The sequence below is a fragment of the Chlamydomonas reinhardtii genome, chromosome 3 (genome assembly GCF_000002595.2).
Source record: "Chlamydomonas reinhardtii strain CC-503 cw92 mt+ chromosome 3, whole genome shotgun sequence".
In the NCBI taxonomy this organism is placed as follows: Eukaryota; Viridiplantae; Chlorophyta; class Chlorophyceae; order Chlamydomonadales; family Chlamydomonadaceae; genus Chlamydomonas; species Chlamydomonas reinhardtii.
The window spans coordinates 2,591,595-2,610,969 of record NC_057006.1 but is presented as its reverse complement, the minus strand read 5'-3'; the positions used below and the strand labels follow the sequence as shown (position 1 = coordinate 2,610,969).

Genomic DNA, 19,375 nt, shown 5'->3' with positions numbered 1-19,375 from the left:
TCGGCGTATGTCGTGTGTCATGTCAACGTTGTCAACGGGCTGGTGTCAACCGCCTCTTTCAACTACACGGTCATGCGCCGCAACTTATCATGTCCTAGAAACCGCATGGCACACGGTTCTGACGCAAACCGTCTAGCAGTCTGCAATCTCCAGTCTGCAGCCCTATTGCTTCCCACAAACAACTGTCCCCTCGCTGTTTCCCTCCTCGCAACGTGTCAAAAGGCTTGAACGTTACGCAGGGTCCTTCCCCCTCCCGCATCTCATCATATCGGCGCAATTCCACCAACTAACCATCGAGAAGCAGCTGGATCCCCTGTCGCCCCCTGTCACAGTCCCATGCCCGCCACCTCATCCATCCTCCGCACCTCCTCCTGCCCCTCTTCAAAACCGCATGTACCACACGAATACGCTTAGGAGTGTGAACTCTTAGCGCTCAGTGACGTCCATGCCACCCACGTGCTGCACCCGATGGCTGTGTTGCGGCATAACCGTCTGGGACATGCCCGAAATAACCCCCGGCGCCGCCAGCCCGCCTGCCGCGCCCTGCATCAACGACGGCGTCACCGGCGCACCCACGGCTGACGCCGTCGGCGGCTGCACGCCTGGGTCCTGGTCCCGTCCAGCGCGGCCGTTGTTGTCAATGTCGCCTGGTGTGGTAGTGGTCGCGGCGGCCTTGTGGCCGGCAGTGGTGTGGCCACCGCCGCCGCCGCCGGTTAGCTTGGTGACCGGCGCCGCCATCACGCCCGCCACCTTCTGAGCGGCGTGGCTGATGCTCGACAGCACGCCGCCGGTGCCGGCGGCGGCGCCGCCGCGGTGGGGCTTGTCGTTCCGTGTGGCGTATGTGTCGGGTCCCTCGGCCTCGCCGTCGCCAGCCTGAGGTCCCGCGGGGTAGTCCTGGTGCACCTGCGGCTGCTGAGCACCAGTGACGCCTGCGGCTCCGACCCCGCTGCCCACAGTGCTGCCAACGCCGATAGCACTGCTGCCGGCGCCGTCGCCTCCGCCGCCGCCACCCGCCCGGTTGTTGTCGACGGCGGATGGCGGCGACGTCAGGTCAGAGCTGTAGTGCGCGGCATCAGAGCGGTGGAACTCCTCCTTCTCATGCTCCTGCCGCGACCCCTGCTCGCGCAGCTGCTGGCCGTGGGTCTGCCCCTGCTGCTGTTGCTGCAACTGTTGGTCATGGTGGTTGTGGTGGTTGCGGCCGGCGCCGGCGCCGCCCAAGCCCAGGCCCAGCATGTCGCGCAGCGGCTGTGTCACATGGCCGTGGCCGTGGTGCTGCGGGTGCGGGTGGTAGCCACTGGCAGCGACGGCGCTGACGTGCTCGTGATGAACACCGCCGCCGCGGTGGCGCGACTCCTCCGTGTCGATGCCGGCGCCGGTGCCGGTGCCGGTGCCGGTGCCGGTGCCGGTGCCGGTGCCGGTGCCGGTGCCGGTGCCGGTGCCGCTAAACACGTGGCGCGCGCCGGTCTGCTCATGGTGGTAGCCAATGACTCCACCACCCCCCTGGCGCTCTGCGGAAGACGGTGACCGCGGAGTGCGGCGGTGCAGGAAGCCGCCCTCGCCCACCTCCTCCGCCTCCGCCTCCGGAATGGGCTCCATGCCTGCATCCAGTCGCAGGCTGCGCTCCCGCTCATGCTCCCGGTCGACGGGGCTGCTATCACCCGCGCCGTGCTCGTCGTGGTGGTGGCGGCCGCGGCCGGTGGCGGAGGCCGCCACCATACCTCCAATGGCGCCGACACCGCCAGCAGTGCCCAGCGACGCGAGCTTGGAGCCGAAGGCGGCAGCGGGTCCCTCGTGGGTGTCACGCTGGTCGCCGTGGCGGGAGGGGTAGCCAGGTGGCGCCACGGGGCGGCCAGCCGCGGCGGCGCGCTGCACGGCCGGCGGCTCAGCCGCCGCGGACGGCGCCAGCTCGCGCTGCGCGGCGGCGGCCCGCTCCTCCGCCGTCAGCTTGGACGCGCCGCCGGCTGTGCCAAAGAGGCCGGCGGGTGCGGCGGCGGCGCCAGCGCCGAAGCGGCGCTGCTGACGCAGCGACTGGCGACTGCGTGGAAGGCCCAGCATCATCCCAGCAGTAGTGCCCCTGGTGCCGGTGGTGCCGCCATAGCCACCGTTGGCTCGGTTGCCGATGGTTGCCCACCACAGGTACGACAGCAGCTGTCGGCCGCGCCAGGCCCACAAGTCGGTGGTGGCGGCGGCGGCCGCCAGGCCCAGCACCGGCAGCGTCAGCAGCGTCGCCAGCAGGCCTCCGCCGCCGGCGCCGTAGCTGCCGGCGCCTCCGTCATTGGCGCTGCTAAAGGCGCCGGTAGCAGTGGAGTGCAGCGTTGTGGCCTCCGACAGGACCGAGCCGTCGGAACCCACGCGGGTGAGGGGCCCGGCGCCGGCGCCCAGGCTGCCAGGGGCGCCGCCGTAGGCGCCGTGTGAGGAGCGCAGCAGTGCGTGTGCGGCGCCGGGCAGCAGCAGGTGCTTGACAGGCGCTGCGTGCGGGCGCAAGCAAGAGAGAGGTGCAGGTGGCAGGTGCTGTCAAGCTGGCGGCGAACACCAGCAGCGCGAAATACAGCGACAGCGTGCAACACAGCTGTAGACAGAAACGCTACCGTGTATGTGCACTCCTGGCTAGTTGATACGGGACTTACAAGGCACCACGGTGACGCCGCCGCTGCCGTAGCGCGGCCCCAGGCGCCGGGACACAGCCGCCTGCCGGCCCGCCGCCATGCGCGCCGCCGGCCCGGCCGCCGCCGCCGCCACGCTGCCGGCCATGTAGCGCAGCAGGCGGTCAGCCACTCGCGCCGCCGCCCACATCAGGCCCAGCATCAAACCCAGCGCGATGCCAGCCAGCCGCTCTGCGGTTAATGGTTGGTGATTGCGGTTGTGGCACGCACGCGCCATCCGTTGGTCAGCGTGTCTCCTCGGTGGTGACAGCAATGCGGCATTCGGCGACCAGGCATTTTGTTTATGCGCTAGCTTCAGTCAAACCCTTCACGTCATCCACGCCTAGTGCCCACGACCCGAAGCAGCAGACCCGCCCGCCGCCTCACCCGCCATGTCCCAGGCCCAGTCCAGCATGTCCCAGGCCGTGTCTATGGCCCAGCCCAGCGCCGTGCCGCCCGCCGCCGCCACCCGCTTGCCACCCTCCACTGCCGCCTTGCCGCCGGCATAGGCGCCGTACGCACCGACCGCCGGCACCGTCAGCGTCGCCGCCGCCGCTGTGCCTGCGTTGCGTATGTACGGTGTGTAAGAAGGCAGCTAGGAAGCCCCTCGCAAGCTTATGATCAGGAAAGAAGGGTTTTATGCGCCCTGCGCCCGATGTCTGATGAAACGCGCTCCACGAGAGTCACTAACACAACTGCAAGTTGCATGTCGGCACAAGAGCAGCCGGCTGGTCCCACTACTCACCCACGAGCGCCGCGGTGCCTGCCACGGGCACCGCCCCCAGCAGCAGCGCGCCGTCCGCCACACCCCCCGCCACGTCGCCGGCGGCGTGCAGGCCGCGGGAGGCCAGCGTACCTTGACAGATGCCAGCAGGGCATGCTGTTGATTATTGTTTGGGGCAACTAAGGTATGCCGAACGTGTCACATATATAACGGGTCACCTCAGGAGGCCAATGTTTCATCGACTGCACATCTACAGTGCCTGCCTCAAGCAGCCAAAGATAGCCACCGCTGTGCATGCCAGGGGAGGGCAGCCGTGTGCGGAGGCGAGCCCTGACAGTGGCGGCGCCTTGTCTACTTCGGCGGAATGTGCTTGCTGCCTTGCTTGTGAATTGCTTACCGGCTGTGGCAGCAGTGGTGCCCGCCACGTGCTGCGCCTGCCTCAGCCGCTGCTTCAGCGGCGCGCTGCAAACAGGAGTGTGGCAATGGCAACAAAGCGGACCGGACGATGATAAAGCCCCGAAAACTTCATGGCACTGAGATTAAGGAGCACAAGTGAAAACGAAAGACGCAAGATAGTGTTTGCGGTCCGGTGCGGTACCGCACTGCGTGTCTGCATGCTCGCGTGTGTGCGTGTTGCGAGGTCAAGTGCAGTACGCTCGCAAGCAGGAGTGCGCCGCCCCTCACAAAAGCACGCGTACGGCGCAATCCACCACCACGCACCTGCGCTGCGAGGGACGCAGCCCCAGCACCTTCTCGTGGTAGTCCCGCACCTGGCAGTTGGCAGTTGGCAGATCGCAGTTGGCAGTTGGCCATTGGCAGTCAGGGTGGCAGTTGGCAGTTGGCAGGTCGCACGGCGAACCAGGTCAGGGCAGCGAGCAACCAGTTGTGCTTCTAAGTGGCGGCCGAAGTAGCCGTACCGCTGCATCATTGCAGGAGCCTGCAACGGTGTGAGCCGCACTATTACACTCACTTTCTGGTCGTAGTCCTCATCCGATGAGGAAGATGAAGATGGCGATGAGGAAGCCTCCTCTGCCTTGTCCTTGTCTTTATCCTTGTCTTGGCCGTGGCGGCGGCGGCGGTGGCCCTTGCCAGTAACCGCCGCTGCCAGGCCCGCTGCGGCGCCCGCCAGCGGCGCAAGCGCGCCGCCACGGCCGCCGTGGCGGCGGCGGGCGCCACCCTCCGCACCCGCCTCGCGCCCCTGCTCCTCCACGTCCTCCACCTCGCCCTCGCCCTCATGAGGGCGGCTGTAGCCCGCAGGGCCCACGGCAGTAGCATGGCCGGCTGCTGCTGGCGACGGCGCCATGTGGGCGGGCTGGGTGGTGCGGTGCATGAGGGCGCGCGCCCGCTCCTCACGCAGCTCGGGCGACAGCGGCGACAGCAACGGCGAGCGCTCGTCCGTCAGCCAGCGCACCAGCAGGGCTGCGAGGAAACACGTGAACACGCACAACGAGAACGCATGCACACGTACGCAAAAGTGATGATATAGCACAGCAAAGGCACCGCTGCAAACATGCCGCATGTGTTTCCAGCCTCATTGTACGGTAGCTTCCGCCACTCACCGGCGGTGCCCACGGTGCCCATCACAGCCGCCAGCAGCACGCCACCCAGGATCTCCAGTCCGTAGCCCAGCGCCGCCGCCGCCGCCGCCCAGGCGCCCGCCGCCAGGCCCAACAGCCCGCCACGGCGCCGCCGCCCGCGGCCGTCAGGGGAGTACTCCTCGCCTCCGCGGCGGCGCCGCAGCGGCAGACCCGAGTGCTGCAGATAGCGCTCCTCGGCCTCAGACAGGCCGCCGCCGGCGCCGGTGCCGCTCGGAGTGGAGGTGTCTAGGCCAGCTCCGCCGGTGCGGTAGGCGGGCTGGCCGGCGATGGAGGGGCCGGGGTAGGGCGGGCGTGCCAGGCCCAGGCCGCGGAGCAGCCAGTGCCAGGCGGCGGCGGAGAGGCGGTAGGTGGCGAAGGCGGGACCCAACACCGCGGCGGCCAGCGCACCTAAGGGGTTATGGGAAGGGGCGGGGAGGGGCGGGATTAGGGGGGAGAACCATGTGCGCACCAGGAGGCAGGCGTGGCGGCGGCGATGGGGGGCGTGGTAGGCACTGGCTGGAGGCAGGTGGGAGCAGTATACCAGTACGCGCACACAAGACACGTGCGCTTCACACGCGGCTGGCCCGGCACGAGGACCCCCACGCACCCACCTGCTGACAGCCCGATAATGGCAATGACGACGTCGCCAATGCCGCTGATGGCGCGCACACCGCCGCGGGCGGCGGCCGCCGGCAGCGCCAGAGCGGTGCCGGCCGCCTCGTGCGCCGCGCCCGACGTGCGCGCGCGGGAGGCCATTCCTCCTGCGTGGGGGTGGGCACAGCACAACAGGCGGCAAGGCTTGTTGGCATCCAGTCATGCGACCGTGGATGTTTGCAGCCTGTTAACAGCAGCGTAGCAAAAGGTGCCAGGTAGGCGCGCCTACCAACTACCAACCGTCAAGAGCCGAGCACTCACCGAGTGCCGCACCCGCCACAGCCGCGGCGCCGTGCACGGGCGCGCGGGCGACCGCCGCCGCCGCATCCACCGCGCTGGAGAGCACACCGCCCAGGGTCTCCACCGGCGCCGTCACCACACCGGTGCCCGCGTCCGCCAGTCCCTTGACCGCGGCTGCGGCGGCGGCCTGTGCGGTGGTGGTGGTGGTGGTGGTGGCGGCAGTGGTGGCAGTGCGTGTTTGGGGTTGGTGAGAAGAGAGGTACGGTTGGGAGTTGCTGGGGTGGAGAATTAACGCTGGCACGGTGCCGGTGCAGACAGCATGCGAGCTGTATGTGCGCCTGGTGATGTGCGGTAGGTACGGGCACACTCGGCAAGGCTGAGTCCCTCAGACTTCCATCTGCACTCAGGCACCCATGAACCCACCACAGGAGCTGTGATGAGGCCCGTGGCGGCGTCGACGGCGCCGTGGGTTGCGGCGCCAGCGGCGCGAATGGGGGCAGTGGCGGCGGCGGAGGCGGGTCCGCTCACGGCGTTGCCCACTGCGCGCGTGACCTCCAGCGGCGCCTCGTAGAGCGCGGTGGCGGCGTTGGTGGCGGTCTGGATGGCGGACTTGGTCAGCTCGACTGGGGCGGTGACAACGCCTGCACCGGGAACAGGCAGGAGGTCGCAAGGGGGTGAAAGGTTGGTGGTGGATGACCGCCGTTCGATATAGAAGATGGCCCCAGGCGGCGGCCGAAGCGCTGCATTGAGTAGGTGACGCATATAGCCAACCCAACGCGCCTATGGTGTCCTCTTACTCACCTTCCACAATGTTTGCGACGCCTCGCACCGCGCCGGCGCCCAGGCGGACTGGAGCCTCCGCCGCCGCCGCGCCCAGCGCCGCGCCGCCACTCACCAGCGCACGACCGGCCTCTAGCGGGGCCTCCAGCGCACGTGCGCCCGCCGCCACCGCCGCCGCCGGCCCGCCCGTCACCAGCGCCACTGGCACCGCCGCCGCGCCCAGTGCGACGTCAGCAGTGCCCTTGGCAAGGGCGCCCGCGGCCTTGACAGGGGCAGTCACCACACCTGGGGTCCGCAGCAGGGCGAGTGTTTGCATGTGTAGGTGTCGTGCGCGCACGGGAGCGCTGAGCGCACAAGTGACGGCACAACGCTTCGAATCGCACACAAGCAAGCAGACAGCAGCATATAGGAACACCTACATTCGCTACCGTAGCACAGTGCCGCCGCCGTCCACTCACTCTGTGTGATGCCGATGGCTCCACGCGCTAGGCCGCCCAGTGCCTCGGCGGTGCCGCCTGTGGCCGCCGCCGCCGTGTCCACCGCCGCCTTGCCCAGGCCGGCGGCGGCGGTGACCGGAGACGTCACTGCAAGTTAAGGTGGTGGGATTGGTGACGGTTAGATGAGGGTTCGTGGGAGCAAGATCGTGGAGCAAGATGCTGTGTTGCGCTTACAGCGTCAAGCTGCCTGCAGTGCGCCATAAGTCCATGCACCATTACGCCTGCAGCAAGGCAAGCCCGCACCCACGCACCCACGCAGTCACATACACACCCAACACCCAACACCCAACACACACACACACACACACACACACACACACACACACACACACACACACACACACACACACCTGCGGTTGCGGCGGTGTCGGCCAGGGCACCGGCGCCTCGCTCCGCCGCCCGGAACAGCGGCTCCACGCCCAGCGCGGCCGCGGTGGCGGCAGCAGTGCCGTGAAGGGCATTCAGGCCGGCGCCCATAATGCCGCCTGCTGAGATGTGAGATTGGTTGGCACAAGTTTGGGGCACATGTCTGGAAACAGACAAGGAAGAAGAGATCCGTCACGTGAACGCCGCCATGACCTTTTGTGTTCTTCTTCCCTTGGCCCCTGTTGCACGGCTGGACCATCGCACCTTTGGGCTTGACGTCGGTGGGCTGCGCCGCCGCCGCCGCCGCCGTCAGGCCGCCGCCAGCCCCACCCATTCCCTCCTGCTCGCCGTGATCGCCCAGCCGCCGCTTCTCCTCCGTCTCGTACCGCGCCTGGCCCAACTCCGCCTCCAGGTCAGGCTGTAGCAGCTGCTGCTGCTCCTGCTGCTGCTCCTGCTGCTGCGGCTGCGGCTGTAGCATCTGCTGGGATGACGGCCCCGCAGCTCGGTCTTCCTCCCGGCCGGCCTCCGACCTCACCAGCCCGCCGTGCACCTCGGCGCCGTCATCCCGCACCTCCCGCTGCCGGCCGGCGGCGGCGGCGGCGTTGGCTGCCATGACGTCAGCGAGCATGGCCATCGCCGCCACGTCAGACGCCACCGTCTGGCCCGCCGTCGGCTCCACATCCGGCGCCGGCGGCGGGTACGGCAGCGACACTGGCGCCCGCACGTGCGCCTCACGCATCGGCGTGACGCCGGCGGCGCCGTACTCGCCCTCGGCCAGTGCGCCGGCGCCGGCGGGGCCGGCAAGAGCAGCGGAGCTGGGCAGGGTTGCGGTGACGTGGGCGGCGTGAGCGCCTGCGCCGTGGGCGTCGGCGCCTGGCGACGGCTCCGCCAGGGGTGCTGGCACGCCCACGCCTGGCCGCTCGGGAGAGGGCTCCTGGGGCGCGATCTCGTGTGACTGGCGGTAGGGCTGGGCCTCATCTGGGGCGACGGCGGTGGCGGCAGTGGGAGTGCCGACGTCGGGCTGGGCGGCGGTGTCGTCGGAGCGGCGGCGGCCGCCAAGCGCGGCGGCAGCGGCTGGCACGGCGGCGGTGGACGTGCCACGGATGGCCGCGCCTGCGCAGCAGGGACAGCGAAAAACTTCAGAGTACGACTACTGGATGTGTCACCACGCCAGGCAGCAGTAACGCAACCGCTGCATACAAGCACCCCGCAATGAGACCCCTACGCAATCAAGTCGCCATTACGGTAGCTGCGGCTGCCGCCGCCACTGCAATCCACCCGCCCAAGCCGCTTGTTACCTGTGACGCCCTTGCTGACAGCAGACGTGGCCTGTACAGGAGCCTTCACCGCCGCCGCGGCCGCATCAAGGCCGCCCTTGATCACAGACGCCACGGCATCCGTCGCCTTGGTCGCCGCCGCCGTGCCGGCGCCGACGGCAGTGGTGCCCGCCGCCGCCGCCAGGCTGGCAGGTGCGTTGATGAGGCCTGTGGCGGCGTCGACAGCGCCGTGGGTGGCGGCGCCAGCGGCGCGCATGGGGGCGGTGGCGGCGGCGCTCGCGCCGCCGCCGACTGCGGTTGAGGCGATACGGGTGACCTCCAGCGGCGCCTCGTAGAGCGCGGTGGCGGCGTTCGTGGCGGTCTGGATGGCGGACTTGGTCAGCTCGACTGGGGCGGTGACAGCGCCTGCACGGGGAACAGGTGTGCGATGGGACTGTGCTAAGGCACGGGGAAGAGGCAGCAGGTCGCGAGGAGTTGCCGAATGTGGGGGCCAAAGGCGGATAGTGATGCACAACATGTACAGGACAGCTGGAGACTTGACAGCGATACGCAACCAAGCATTTCATGACAGGGTACAGCTAGTACAGCAAACTATGCCGCTGAACCTTGCGGTGCCGTGCATGTGAGCGAGCCGTGAACGCGGCAGCAACAAGCCACTCACCTTCCACAATGTTTGCGACGCCTCGCACCGCGCCGGCGCCCAAGCGGACTGGAGCCTCCGCCGCCGCCGCGCCCAGCGCCGCGCCGCCACTCACCAGCGCACGACCGGCCTCTAGCGGGGCCTCCAGCGCACGTGCGCCCGCCGCCACCGCCGCCGCCGGCCCGCCAGTCACCAGCGCCACCGGCACCGCCGCCGCGCCCAGTGCGACGTCGGCAGTGCCCTTGGCAAGGGCGCCCGCGGCCTTGACGGGGGCAGTCACCACGCCTGGGGTCCACAGGGAGATATTCACAGCCACATCACACCACACCACACCACACCCACAGCCCACCCACAGCTCACCTTGCGTCACGTCGGCCGCACGGGACACCAGCCCACCAGCGGCCTTCACCGGTGCCTCCACCATGGCTGTGCCCGCCTCCACCGCCCGCCGCGCCGCGTCCGCAGCCGCGTTAACCGGTGCCGCCGCCGCCGACTCCAACGCCCCCACAAGCCCGCGGCCGCCGCGCTCGGCGGCGCCAATGGCAGGCGCCACAAGGCCGCCCGCCACCAGGCCACGGGTGGCGGTGCCAGCCAAGCTGCCGGCGCCAGTCTTGTCGCCGCTCGTGGTGGCGGCTAAGGCGGTGGTAGCGGTAGGGGTGCCGGCGGTGGTCTCGGTAGCAGCAGTCGGAGTAGGAGCTGTGCCAGTGGCGGTGCCGGCGGTGTCTTGGGGCGGCAGAGGTGCCGCCGGCGACAGCATCTGGTTTGAGGTGGAGGCGGAGTCACCGCGGCCGCCCAGCAGGGTGGCAGCGGGGGCCGCCACAGCCGCCGCAGCCACAGGCAGTGCTGCAAGGGTGCAATTTGAATGCGCAAAGCACACACGTGACATATGGTCAGTAACGTAAGTAAGGGCCAACAGGCCAAGTCGTCGCCAGTGCGTCGCTGCTGGTCAAAGGACGCACGCACCGTTTCCAGTGCCTGCCGCTGAGCGCTGGTAGGTCTCATCCATGGACGGGCGCGGCGTGCGCGGCAGCTGCTCAGACGGCAGGCGGGCGGCGCGCGAGCGTAGCGACCCGCCGCCGCAGGTGCCACCGCCGCCGCCAACCTCGCCATTGACCTCGCCAGCGCTGCCACCGCCTATCTCGCTGCTGAGAGCCACCCCCAGGGGGTACGGCACTGCGGCGGGGGCGCAGCGGCGGCGGCACCAGGCGGGGCTGAGCAGCAGCAGCAGCTGAGGCGCGCGGGCTGAGGCGGCGCGACACGCACCGCTGCCCCCTGCACCAGACCCCGCCCCCCTGACCCCAGCATCACACAGGACCACCTCGAAACCTCTCGCGGCCCCTACTGCCCAGTGCCCCACAAATGACAACCCCCCTGCTTCACCCACCAGTGCCCTCGACTGAGTCGGTCGGCTCCAGCGGCGCCCTGGGCAGGCCAGTGCCCCCAGTGGTGCCGCCAGTGGCGGCGGCGGCGGCGGCGCCGCCGCCGCCGCCCTGCTCCAGCTCCTGCTCCTGACGTGGCAGCTGCTGCTCGCCCGAGGCCTCGTGGTGCTGGCCGTGGTGATGACGGTGTAGACCGTGGCCCGGCGAGCCCTCCTTGCCTGTAACGCCGCTGGTCGTGCCAGCCGCCAGCGGCCCCGCGCCCGCGGCGGCGGCGCTCGCCACCGCCACCTCGCCCATGCGCGTCTTCAAAGCCTCACTCGGCTGCTCTGCCCCCGCCGCCATCGTCGTTTTGGTGGCGGCGACGGCGTCTTTGTGCTCGCCTGGGACGCCGGCGGTAATGCCGGGGTCGGCGGCGCCGCCAGCGCTCGCCGTCTCCTGGCGCGCAGCCGGCACCGTCGGCGCGGCGTCGGCGGCTAGCGGCTGTAGCGGCCCGGTGGCCGTGGTGGTGCTGGAGCCAGCGGTGGTGGCGTGGTCAGTGGAGCTCGGGGAGAGGGGCGCGGAGGGCGGCGCAGTGGGCGCGTCGGCGGCGGCGGCGGCGGTGTGTGGCGGCAGGCCCAGCGGCTCCAGCAGGCGGCGCATGGCGGAGCGGCCTTCGTGTTGAGCGTAGGAGCCCATGGTAACCTAAGAGGATGATTGGGTCGAGAGCTGGGTTAGGCATGATGGTATAGAATTGGACGGGATATGATACAGGACGCCGCCGGGTGCAAGGCATGCTGATGTGAGCGGGGTGGGGTGAAGGGGGGAGGCATGGCGACTGGCCGCAGAAGTACAGCGGCTGTAGCAGTGCGGCTGCTGCACGGGGTCACGACGGCGATCCTTGGTGTGTGCTTGCACATCATGCGGCATGCGGCGGCTTGCGCCCTCGCACCTGCAGGCCGATGTCGCCTGCCTCGGGGTTGCTCCACAGCACGTGGCGGCGTGAGGGCGCGGCGGCGCCGCTGCCGCCACTCGCCGCGGCGCCGACCTGTGGGCAGCACCAGCAGCAGGCAGCGCGCTAGAGCGGTGGGCGAGAGCGAAGTCCCGCTCAGTCTCCCACCAAAATTAGCAGCATGCAGTGAACAAGCAAACAAAACCTCTCACGACCGGCTGGCCACGCGCTCACAGCCCCACAACCAACTTCTAAACATTACACGTGCATACACACACAGCACGCCCAGCAGCACAGCCTCCAATTCATGTCCGGCATCCTCCAGGCCGTGCCTGCATGCCCCTCGCCTCAAAAGACCCGCACCATGTCTGCCTCACCTCCGTTCCGAAGGCCAGCCGCTCCTGCCTGTTGGCCAGCGCCGACAAATCCACTGACGCCACCGCCAGGTCCTCCCACGGCTCCAGGAAGGCAGGCAGTAGCGAGCTGGCGCCGCCGCCGCCGTGGTGGCTGCTACTGCCGCGGCTGCTGCTGCCGATACTGCCGCTGCCGCCGCGCTTGGCCTGCAGCGCCACCTGGGCGATCTGCCAGTCGGCGGGGGGAGTGGGTCGGAAGGGTGAGGTGTGGCGTTTAGCGAGGTGTGTTAAAGAGCACAAGGAAAACATAGCGCAAAGACAAGCGAGGTGTGTCTGCGGTTTGCAGTCGGGATGGGACCGCATTGAGGGGGTCCAGGGGGCACAGATGAAGGGTGGCGCACGTGGCTACATGGATTGGGTGTGGCGCTGGGAACTCAGTCCCCCCGACTCCCGGCCACGCACCGCACCTTGGGGCTGAGTGTGTTGGCCATGGGTGCGGCCGGGTCGCGGTGCAGCCGCGTGCGGAAGTCGAAGCCGTGCAGCTCCGCGGTGCCGCCCTGCACGCCGCCCGGCTGCGTGTCGGCCTGGTGGCGGTGGCGGTGGCGGTGGCGGTGGCGGGGGATGGGGGGTAGCGGGGGTGGGGGTGGAGCGTGTGAGACGTATGTTGGCGCCGTGGCTGGACTAGCAGGAGGCCTGGGAGTGTACTAAGGCGAGGTTGGGAAGCAGCACGCATGCTTACAGAAGCCCTTCGCGGCCTCGCCTCGCCTCGCCTCGCTGCCTGCCCCCGACTAGCCCGGGCCACACCCCACCCACCCACCCCCATCCGACCGCCCCCCACCCCCCATCCCCCCTCTCCACGTACCGCTTCGCTGGCCCCCAGCTTCTTGTGTCCTCGGAACACCGCCAGTCGGACACAGCGCACGTCCGCCGGCAGCCCAGTCACCAGGAAAGGCCCTGCCGCGCCGCCGCCGCGGCCTTCGGCCGCGGCTGCGCCGGCGGAGGCGCCGGCCGCGGCCGCGCCCTCTGCCGCGGGCTCGGCGCCGCCCACTTCAAACAGGTAAATGAAGGCAGTGGCGCGCTTGCCGCCGCTGCTGCCGCCTCTTTGGAATAGGGAGCCCATTGCTGCTGAAGGGACTAAATTGTTCTAAGCTTGGGCGTTGAACACGGACTGGCGTCGCCCCGGCGCCGCTTCCGTTGAGCTGCGCTCTCAGCCGCCGGCACGCCCGTAATGGCGCGCAGAGGAAGATCCGCAGCAAACAGGGTGCTCCGAGGTGTGGTCAGAGAGCTTGACTGCGACCGGTCGCGGGCCGTTTGACGTCACGCTTGTCCTCACGGCGAGGCAAAACGCTTTGAAGGAAGGATGTAGTCCGAAAGGGGAGTAGCATGCATTGCAAGTCACTGTGAAGCGCCAGGGAAATTGTGAGCGGCACTAGGTAAGGCAGCGGGCGGTCTGCATGGCGTAGACACCACCCCGTGGGTCTGCAGGCCAGCCCCTACACATCGACGCCCAGGCCCGCAACAGTTGCAGGAATCACACTCACCGGGCCCGGTCATTTGCATGTTACACATCCACGACTGCTTTCTTCCATGAGAACCATGGGGCGGGCCTCGATCGCCCAAACACGCACGCACTCCTCGCGGCGCACACCCCCTCCACACGCACGCACAAGACGGCCGGGCTCCTCCTCGCCCTCCTCTTTGTTCCCAAACACTTGGCAGCGCCTTACCACGCCCTGGGCTTTGCTTGCTCGCGGCAATGACCCAGCGACGGTCTTCCCTGCAACGTAGCTACTGCCTGCAAACGCAGCTACTGCCGTGACAGTGCCTAGCTGCCTGAACACAAACACGCTCATACTACTGACCTGTTGTACAACGTCTAACGCACATACATGTTCACCTTCAGAGGCAAGGGAGAGAGCAGATTTGCACGCACGCACCCAGACTCACACATGTCTGACAATCGACACCCTCTGACCATCCGGCAACAGCATTCAAGTAATTTACAGCAATGGAACTACAGGAACTAAACTAGATCACCCACAATGATACTCTTCATCCACCCGCTCGATACCCCAGCGCAGCGTTTAGGCTGCGCGTGCATGTGCGCATGGGTGCGTTTACAGCGGCCGGAGGTCTTACTCCCTCTCCGCCCGCACTAGGGGTTCCTTTTGCACCCACGGCGCGCAACTCAACATCGCAGCACGGCCTTAAGCACACAGAACTCGCCACGCCCCGACAGTTTCAAACACGTACACACACGGCGACCACTCAGCCACTACTCGCCAGGCCACGGACTTACTAATATACTTGCTCGCCATGCTAGGGTACTCAAGTGCCCAAAGAAAGAAAGAACGAGCTCTTCGGTGCAAGATAGCGGTTGGCGCGTAAATACCGGTACGAAGCTAAACAGCGAGAGCTACCCAAGACGAATTGGACAGTCTACCTTGGCACTGGAGCTTCATGCTCTCACTGCACCACACCCACCTCGCCAGGTCGCCAAACATGCTACTGCACAGTGAGCGTCCTTGTTTACCCGGGCGAGGCTGATGTGCTCAAGGCACGCGCAGCCCGACACTTGTAACTGCCCCAAATGCACCGTGCAGCCCAGGCTGTTGCCCCAACTGCACCTCGATGCGGAGGCAGGGATGGCGAGACCAAAAAGAACAACAAACAAACAAAATTATGGTACAAACCCCCTTCCCCCCTTACGCCCCATGCTGCCACGGCGCGGCGCAAGATAGCCGAGGGCAATGCGCGTGTTGCGCTCCTCCACGGTGTGATGATGGAGCTGGCGGTTCCTCGACAAAGTGTTCCCAAATCCCGTCGGTCCATCACACACGCCGACACACACACACACACACACACACACACACACACACACACACACACACACACACACACACACATCGCAGTTGGGTGCCAACTGCATGCCTGCAAATAAGCTTCTGTTGCTCGCTCGCTTTCTCCCGTGCACGAGCCTAGCTGTGCATTGTGGTATTGTGCGTGTGATGGTATTCCTCCTTGCCACGTGAATGCAATGCGCGAATTCTGCATAGTGCGCGACAGCACCTATGACAGCGACCCACCACCAACAGCCAAGAAGTGCTCCAACGCGTCCTGCCCCAAGGGCAGTCCTACGCGCGCTACGCGCCACGTCAAAACATATAACCCACCGGCGCCTGGCTCCATGATACTTACAGCGAATGATGCACGCCGCGCCTGAAACCAAAGCCCGCCTCTCAAAACCTCCGCCCTACCACGCCCCGCGCTAACTGGCGCGTTGGGTGCACGGTAGCGACTGGAGCCAAACGGCGGGTTGGCCAGTACACCGGCCGGGTGGCAGGAGCGTGGTGTAAGCTGGGGGTCTCTCCCGCACCTCCGTAATACCTCGGCATTACAATCATCGTTTTTATCACCATGCTTAAACAGCGAAGAATTTCTGAAGAATACGATGCAGCAGGGCACGGCCTGCCCGCCGTCATGTGTGTGCTCTCGCCTGTGTGCGCCCTGGCCCTGCCGCTCCCCTTGCCTCCGGCCTATCCAATAGGCGGCAGCAAACGCCGGGGCCCAATGCGGGAACCCAGGCGGGCGCAGGTGTCGCACTACCTACTGCTGCCGCCGCGCTGCTGCCGCCGCGCTGCTTGCGCGCTGCACGTGCTTTCATGCTGATGTGTGCTTTCCCGGCCTCCGTCGCGGTAACCAACTCTGACCCGCGCCATCCCGCTGACATGCACCACGCATGGCATGCGCCGGCCAGCCAGACCTCCTGCCCACGCGCCTCGGACCTCTCGTGCAGCCTGCTCACGACTGTGTTGAGCTGGAAGGTGTGCCGCTGGACGCGCGCCCGCCGGCGCGCGGCCCCTTGCTGCGCCTCGAGGGCAGCAGGATGAAGGGCTGGGCCGCCCCAGGCAGCTGGCCGTAGGCCAGCGCCGCCTCCGCCCCGCTGAAGGTCAGGGGCGGCACAGCGCCGCCGCTGAGCGCCTTGAGCTGCCCAGCCATCCCCGACGCGCTTGCGGACGCGGACACCGCCGCCGCAACGGCCGCAGCGGTGACGCCCGCCGAGCTGCTGCTGCCGGCGCCGTCGTTGCCACTGCCGCTGTCGTGAGCGCCTGTGCCGCTGCCAACGCTGCTGCCCAGGCTGACGGGAGCGCGTGCTCCCCCGCCCGCAGCCGCCGCGGCCGCCGCTCCCTGCAACGACAGGCCCGATAGCAGCGGCAGCGCCGCCACCGCCGCGCCGCCGACACCCACGCTGGCTGGCGGTCTGCTGAAGAGCGCGTGCGAGAAGTGCAGCCCGGGCAGCGCGGGCGGTGAGCAGGACAGGCCGAGGGCGGACACCGTGGTGTTGGCGGTGGTGCTGAGTGTGGTGGTGGTGGCGGTGGTGGCGGTGCCGCCGTCGTCCTCGTCATGCGACAGGCCGCCAGCGTCGCCGTGCGTTGCGCGCGAGTCCGTGCTCACGTTGCTGTCGTCCGAGTCGCCGGCGGGAAGGCGTTCATGCCGCTTCGCGGCGCGCGCATATACCGGCCGCGGCGCCGCCGCGGCGGAGGGCGCCGCTATCGCCGCCGACGCGCTGGCTGCCGCCGCCGTTGCCGTAGCCTGGTCAAGGAACGGCGGCAGGCCGCCCGGGAGGAGGTTTGCGGACAAGGAGAAGGGGCGGCCTAAGAAGTCGGGTGGGAGCATGGCACGCGGCGCGGGCCCGGAGAGCGGCGGCACTCCGCTTGCGGCCCCTGGCGCGGCCGATACTCCTGCCGCTGCTGGTGCGCCAGTGGTCGCGCCATTCGTGCTTGAGGCTGCTGCGGCTGCAGCTGCAGAGGCGGCTGCCGAGCTAAGACAAAGGTGCGGCGGCAATGGCGCCAGCCCTACCAGCTGCTGCTGCAACAGGTAGGGCTGGTGCAGGGGATGCGGGTGCGGCTGTAGGCCGGCGTGCATGGCCAGGCTACTTGCAAACGCCAAGCCAAGGTCTAGCGGCGCCACTGCCAAGCTGGGCTGCTGTTGCTGCTGCTGCTGCTGCTGCTGCTGCTGCTGCTGCAACAGCAGCTGCAGGTGCTCTGGTTGCATCAGGTGCGCCGCTGCCGCCGCAGCTGCCGCCGCGGCCGCAGCCGCAGAGCCCGCCTCTTGCCCTGCCGCTGCCGCCGCTGCTGTCGCCGCGGCCTCAGCACCGGAAGCATCTGGTGCCGGTGCACCGGCAGCAGCAGCGGACGCCGTCCGCGCAATGGGTGGGGCTGCTGCTGCTGCTGCCACGCCCATCTGCTGCAGGAAGTGCTGGGCTGCAGCGTGAGCCGGCAGCAGGAACGCACCATGACCAAAGTGTGACAGCAGCATGGACGGCAGCAGCTGCTGCTGCTGCTGCTGCTGCTGTGGCGTTCCCGCCGGTCTCGCGGCGGCTGCGGCTGTGGCCGCCGCCACTGCTGCGGCGGCTGCCGCCGCAGCGGCGGCGCTGTCAGCGGCTGACTCCTCCATACACTTCAAGAGCTCCGCCTCAGCCTGCGGCGCGTCCTTGCGTTTAAGCGGGCTGCAGCCGACGGGAGACGACGAGGACGTTGGCGCCGTGGCGCCGGCGGCGGCAGCTTCGGCCGCGTCGTCGTTGGCGGCGCCGCCAGCGGTGTGCGCCTCATGCTCCAGTGGCGGGGCGCGGTGTACAGCCGGCTGCTCCTCTGTGCTGTGCGCGGAGCTGTCGGCGGCCGTATTCGCCGCGACGCCGGCGCCTGGCAGCTTGTCCACTGTCACCGGCATCGCGACTGTGACTGGCGGTGGGTGAGCCTGTGGCATAGGAAAGCGAAATACAGATTTGAACCGGAAGTTGAATTGCTCAAGGCAGCAGGCGGACCACCTGGCGAGAACGGATTGCATCGAAGGCACCTCGCCTCCGCTTTCGGGCATTGCTCCACATGGCACTAGCTTGCTCACGCACCTGGGAGCGCTCCGGCAGTCGGCCGTAGCGGGTGAAGAATATGCCACTGTGCAGGGTACGGAAGGCGGGGCGGCGTGCGTGTTGGCAGGGTGTTGTGCAGTGGTGGAGTATGTGCTGCAACCCGGTCGCGCCCGCTGGCATCGACAGGGACCAAAAGCAGCAGCTAGCTTACCAGGCATTGCACAGAAGCTTGTTGGTGCCGCGCGGCCGCCGCCACTGTAAAGTGCCGAAGGGGAGCGTTTGATGGACATGCAAGGCGTCGGGAAACACACATCATACAGGACGCTTGGTCTGTGCAGGCCGCTTGTGGAACCCGCATCGCCAAGCACGATTTGCACACAGATATGCAAGGCACTTGCCTGCGGTGTCGCGGTAACGCCACACCAGTTGCATGGGCCGCCAGGCACCAGGCGAGAGCTGCTGCCGGTTGCTGGTCGGTGCGGCGGCGCCGGAGCGGGTGGCGGTGGCGCCAGCTTTTCTTCCTTGCTCCGCCACCTACTACTGTGTCGTGCCCCTGCAAGTGTGACGCAGCGGTATTCGCGTGCATGAGCCCTAAGATCTATGATTAACTTCAGATCTAGCATTTTCGTAAGCTCACCGACAGTTGGCAGCGGCCCTTCGGCCTCCGCTGAGGTGATGTCGTCGTCCCGTGAGCCGCTGAGCCCGAGGCCAGCCTCCTCAAAAGCTAGCCGAACCACCTCCAACAGCGCTTGGCGTCGATCCATGCGAGTGTACGCCTGCGCGGCGGAAATGACGCCGAGCCGCGGTCGAAACAAAGCCCCGTCGACAAGCGGCGCATCGTTCCCAAACAACGTCGCGGGCCCACCTCCCCCGTCCTGCATGTCACGCCTGCTTGAGCGACTTGACTCACCTCTATATCTCCCCGCTCGCCCATCTTCGGCTGAAAGGCCCAGCTGACAGAATGCAGAGCCTCTGACGGTGCTCGACCGTCCAGCTTCCGCGTTCACGCCTTAGCGCGAACGTATCTAAGCGTGATGTCACGAAGGCGAGGCAGGCCTTTCGCGGAAGCTTCGCTGGGAATACGCACGGAATATTGCCTCGTTCAAAGGGCTAAAGTTTTGAGGCCTCCCGCCAAGTCCACACCATTCCGCGTCTCCCGCATCATATGATGTAATAGGCAGGTCACTTGAGCTGAATCCCGCGCTGTTGGGTATCTCGCAGGAGCCCTGGGCCAACCCCTCACAGAGGGCCAAACTGTTGCCCCGAGACTTCCGTCCCCTCGCGTCCTTCGCGAGAGTAAGTAATAATTCTTGATAGGACACTGATCTGTGTTACCCTAGCGTGGACTGTCAAAAACAACAGCGCTTGGTTCTCAACTAGGGTCTTCGCGACAAAATTGAGACGAAGGGACATCAGCTTGTGATTCAGAGAGGGCGCGTCTGAATACTA

The 19,375-nt window shown here is 67.7% G+C and overlaps 2 protein-coding genes across 3 annotated transcripts; both read right to left on the bottom strand.

The window, feature by feature from the left end:
• CHLRE_03g160650v5 (uncharacterized protein) lies at positions 1 to 13,432 on the bottom strand. 2 transcript variants are annotated; one of them, XM_043060692.1, is made up of 24 exons: positions 12,920 to 13,432; positions 12,525 to 12,641; positions 12,082 to 12,285; positions 11,705 to 11,800; positions 10,782 to 11,457; positions 10,361 to 10,570; positions 9,758 to 10,240; positions 9,419 to 9,682; positions 8,779 to 9,162; positions 7,745 to 8,593; positions 7,465 to 7,599; positions 7,076 to 7,201; positions 6,639 to 6,902; positions 6,261 to 6,478; positions 5,859 to 6,024; positions 5,555 to 5,704; positions 4,926 to 5,351; positions 4,337 to 4,785; positions 4,087 to 4,136; positions 3,764 to 3,828; positions 3,388 to 3,498; positions 3,030 to 3,203; positions 2,628 to 2,834; positions 1 to 2,468 (listed from the first exon to the last, which is right to left on the bottom strand). In XM_043060692.1, exons 1-24 carry the CDS (start codon positions 13,175 to 13,177, stop codon positions 427 to 429), a joined length of 8,124 nt encoding a protein of 2,707 aa, XP_042925821.1. In that variant the 5' UTR covers positions 13,178 to 13,432; the 3' UTR covers positions 1 to 426. The 2 variants fall into 2 exon arrangements, with proteins under 2 accessions (XP_042925821.1, XP_042925822.1); XM_043060693.1 differs by lacking the exon at positions 10,361 to 10,570.
• Positions 13,433 to 13,606: 174 nt separating this feature from the next.
• On the bottom strand, positions 13,607 to 19,342 carry CHLRE_03g160600v5 (uncharacterized protein). Its single transcript, XM_043060691.1, has 6 exons — positions 18,837 to 19,342; positions 18,564 to 18,702; positions 18,325 to 18,479; positions 18,138 to 18,181; positions 17,966 to 18,011; positions 13,607 to 17,814 (listed from the first exon to the last, which is right to left on the bottom strand). The coding sequence occupies exons 1-6, from the start codon at positions 18,858 to 18,860 to the stop codon at positions 15,859 to 15,861; spliced, it is 2,364 nt and encodes a 787-aa protein (XP_042925820.1). The 5' UTR covers positions 18,861 to 19,342; the 3' UTR covers positions 13,607 to 15,858.
• Between the last annotated feature and the right edge of the window lie 33 nt (positions 19,343 to 19,375).

Excerpts from the sequence above, each read along its gene's own strand:
- CHLRE_03g160600v5 (XM_043060691.1), bottom strand. The coding sequence starts at position 18,860 with ATGGGCGAGCGGGGAGATATAGAG. Across the intron at positions 18,480-18,563 it reads AGGGCCGCTGCCAACTGTCG|GGGCACGACACAGTAGTAGG; the intron begins GTGAGCTTACGA and ends TCACACTTGCAG. Across the intron at positions 17,815-17,965 it reads GACTGCCGGAGCGCTCCCAG|GCTCACCCACCGCCAGTCAC; the intron begins GTGCGTGAGCAA and ends CCTATGCCACAG.
- CHLRE_03g160650v5 (XM_043060692.1), bottom strand. The coding sequence starts at position 13,177 with ATGGGCTCCCTATTCCAAAGAGGCGGCAGCAGCGGCGGCAAGCGCGCC. Across the intron at positions 11,801-12,081 it reads GGCTGGCCTTCGGAACGGAG|GTCGGCGCCGCGGCGAGTGG; the intron begins GTGAGGCAGACA and ends TGCTGCCCACAG. Across the intron at positions 5,352-5,554 it reads CATTATCGGGCTGTCAGCAG|GTGCGCTGGCCGCCGCGGTG; the intron begins GTGGGTGCGTGG and ends ATAACCCCTTAG.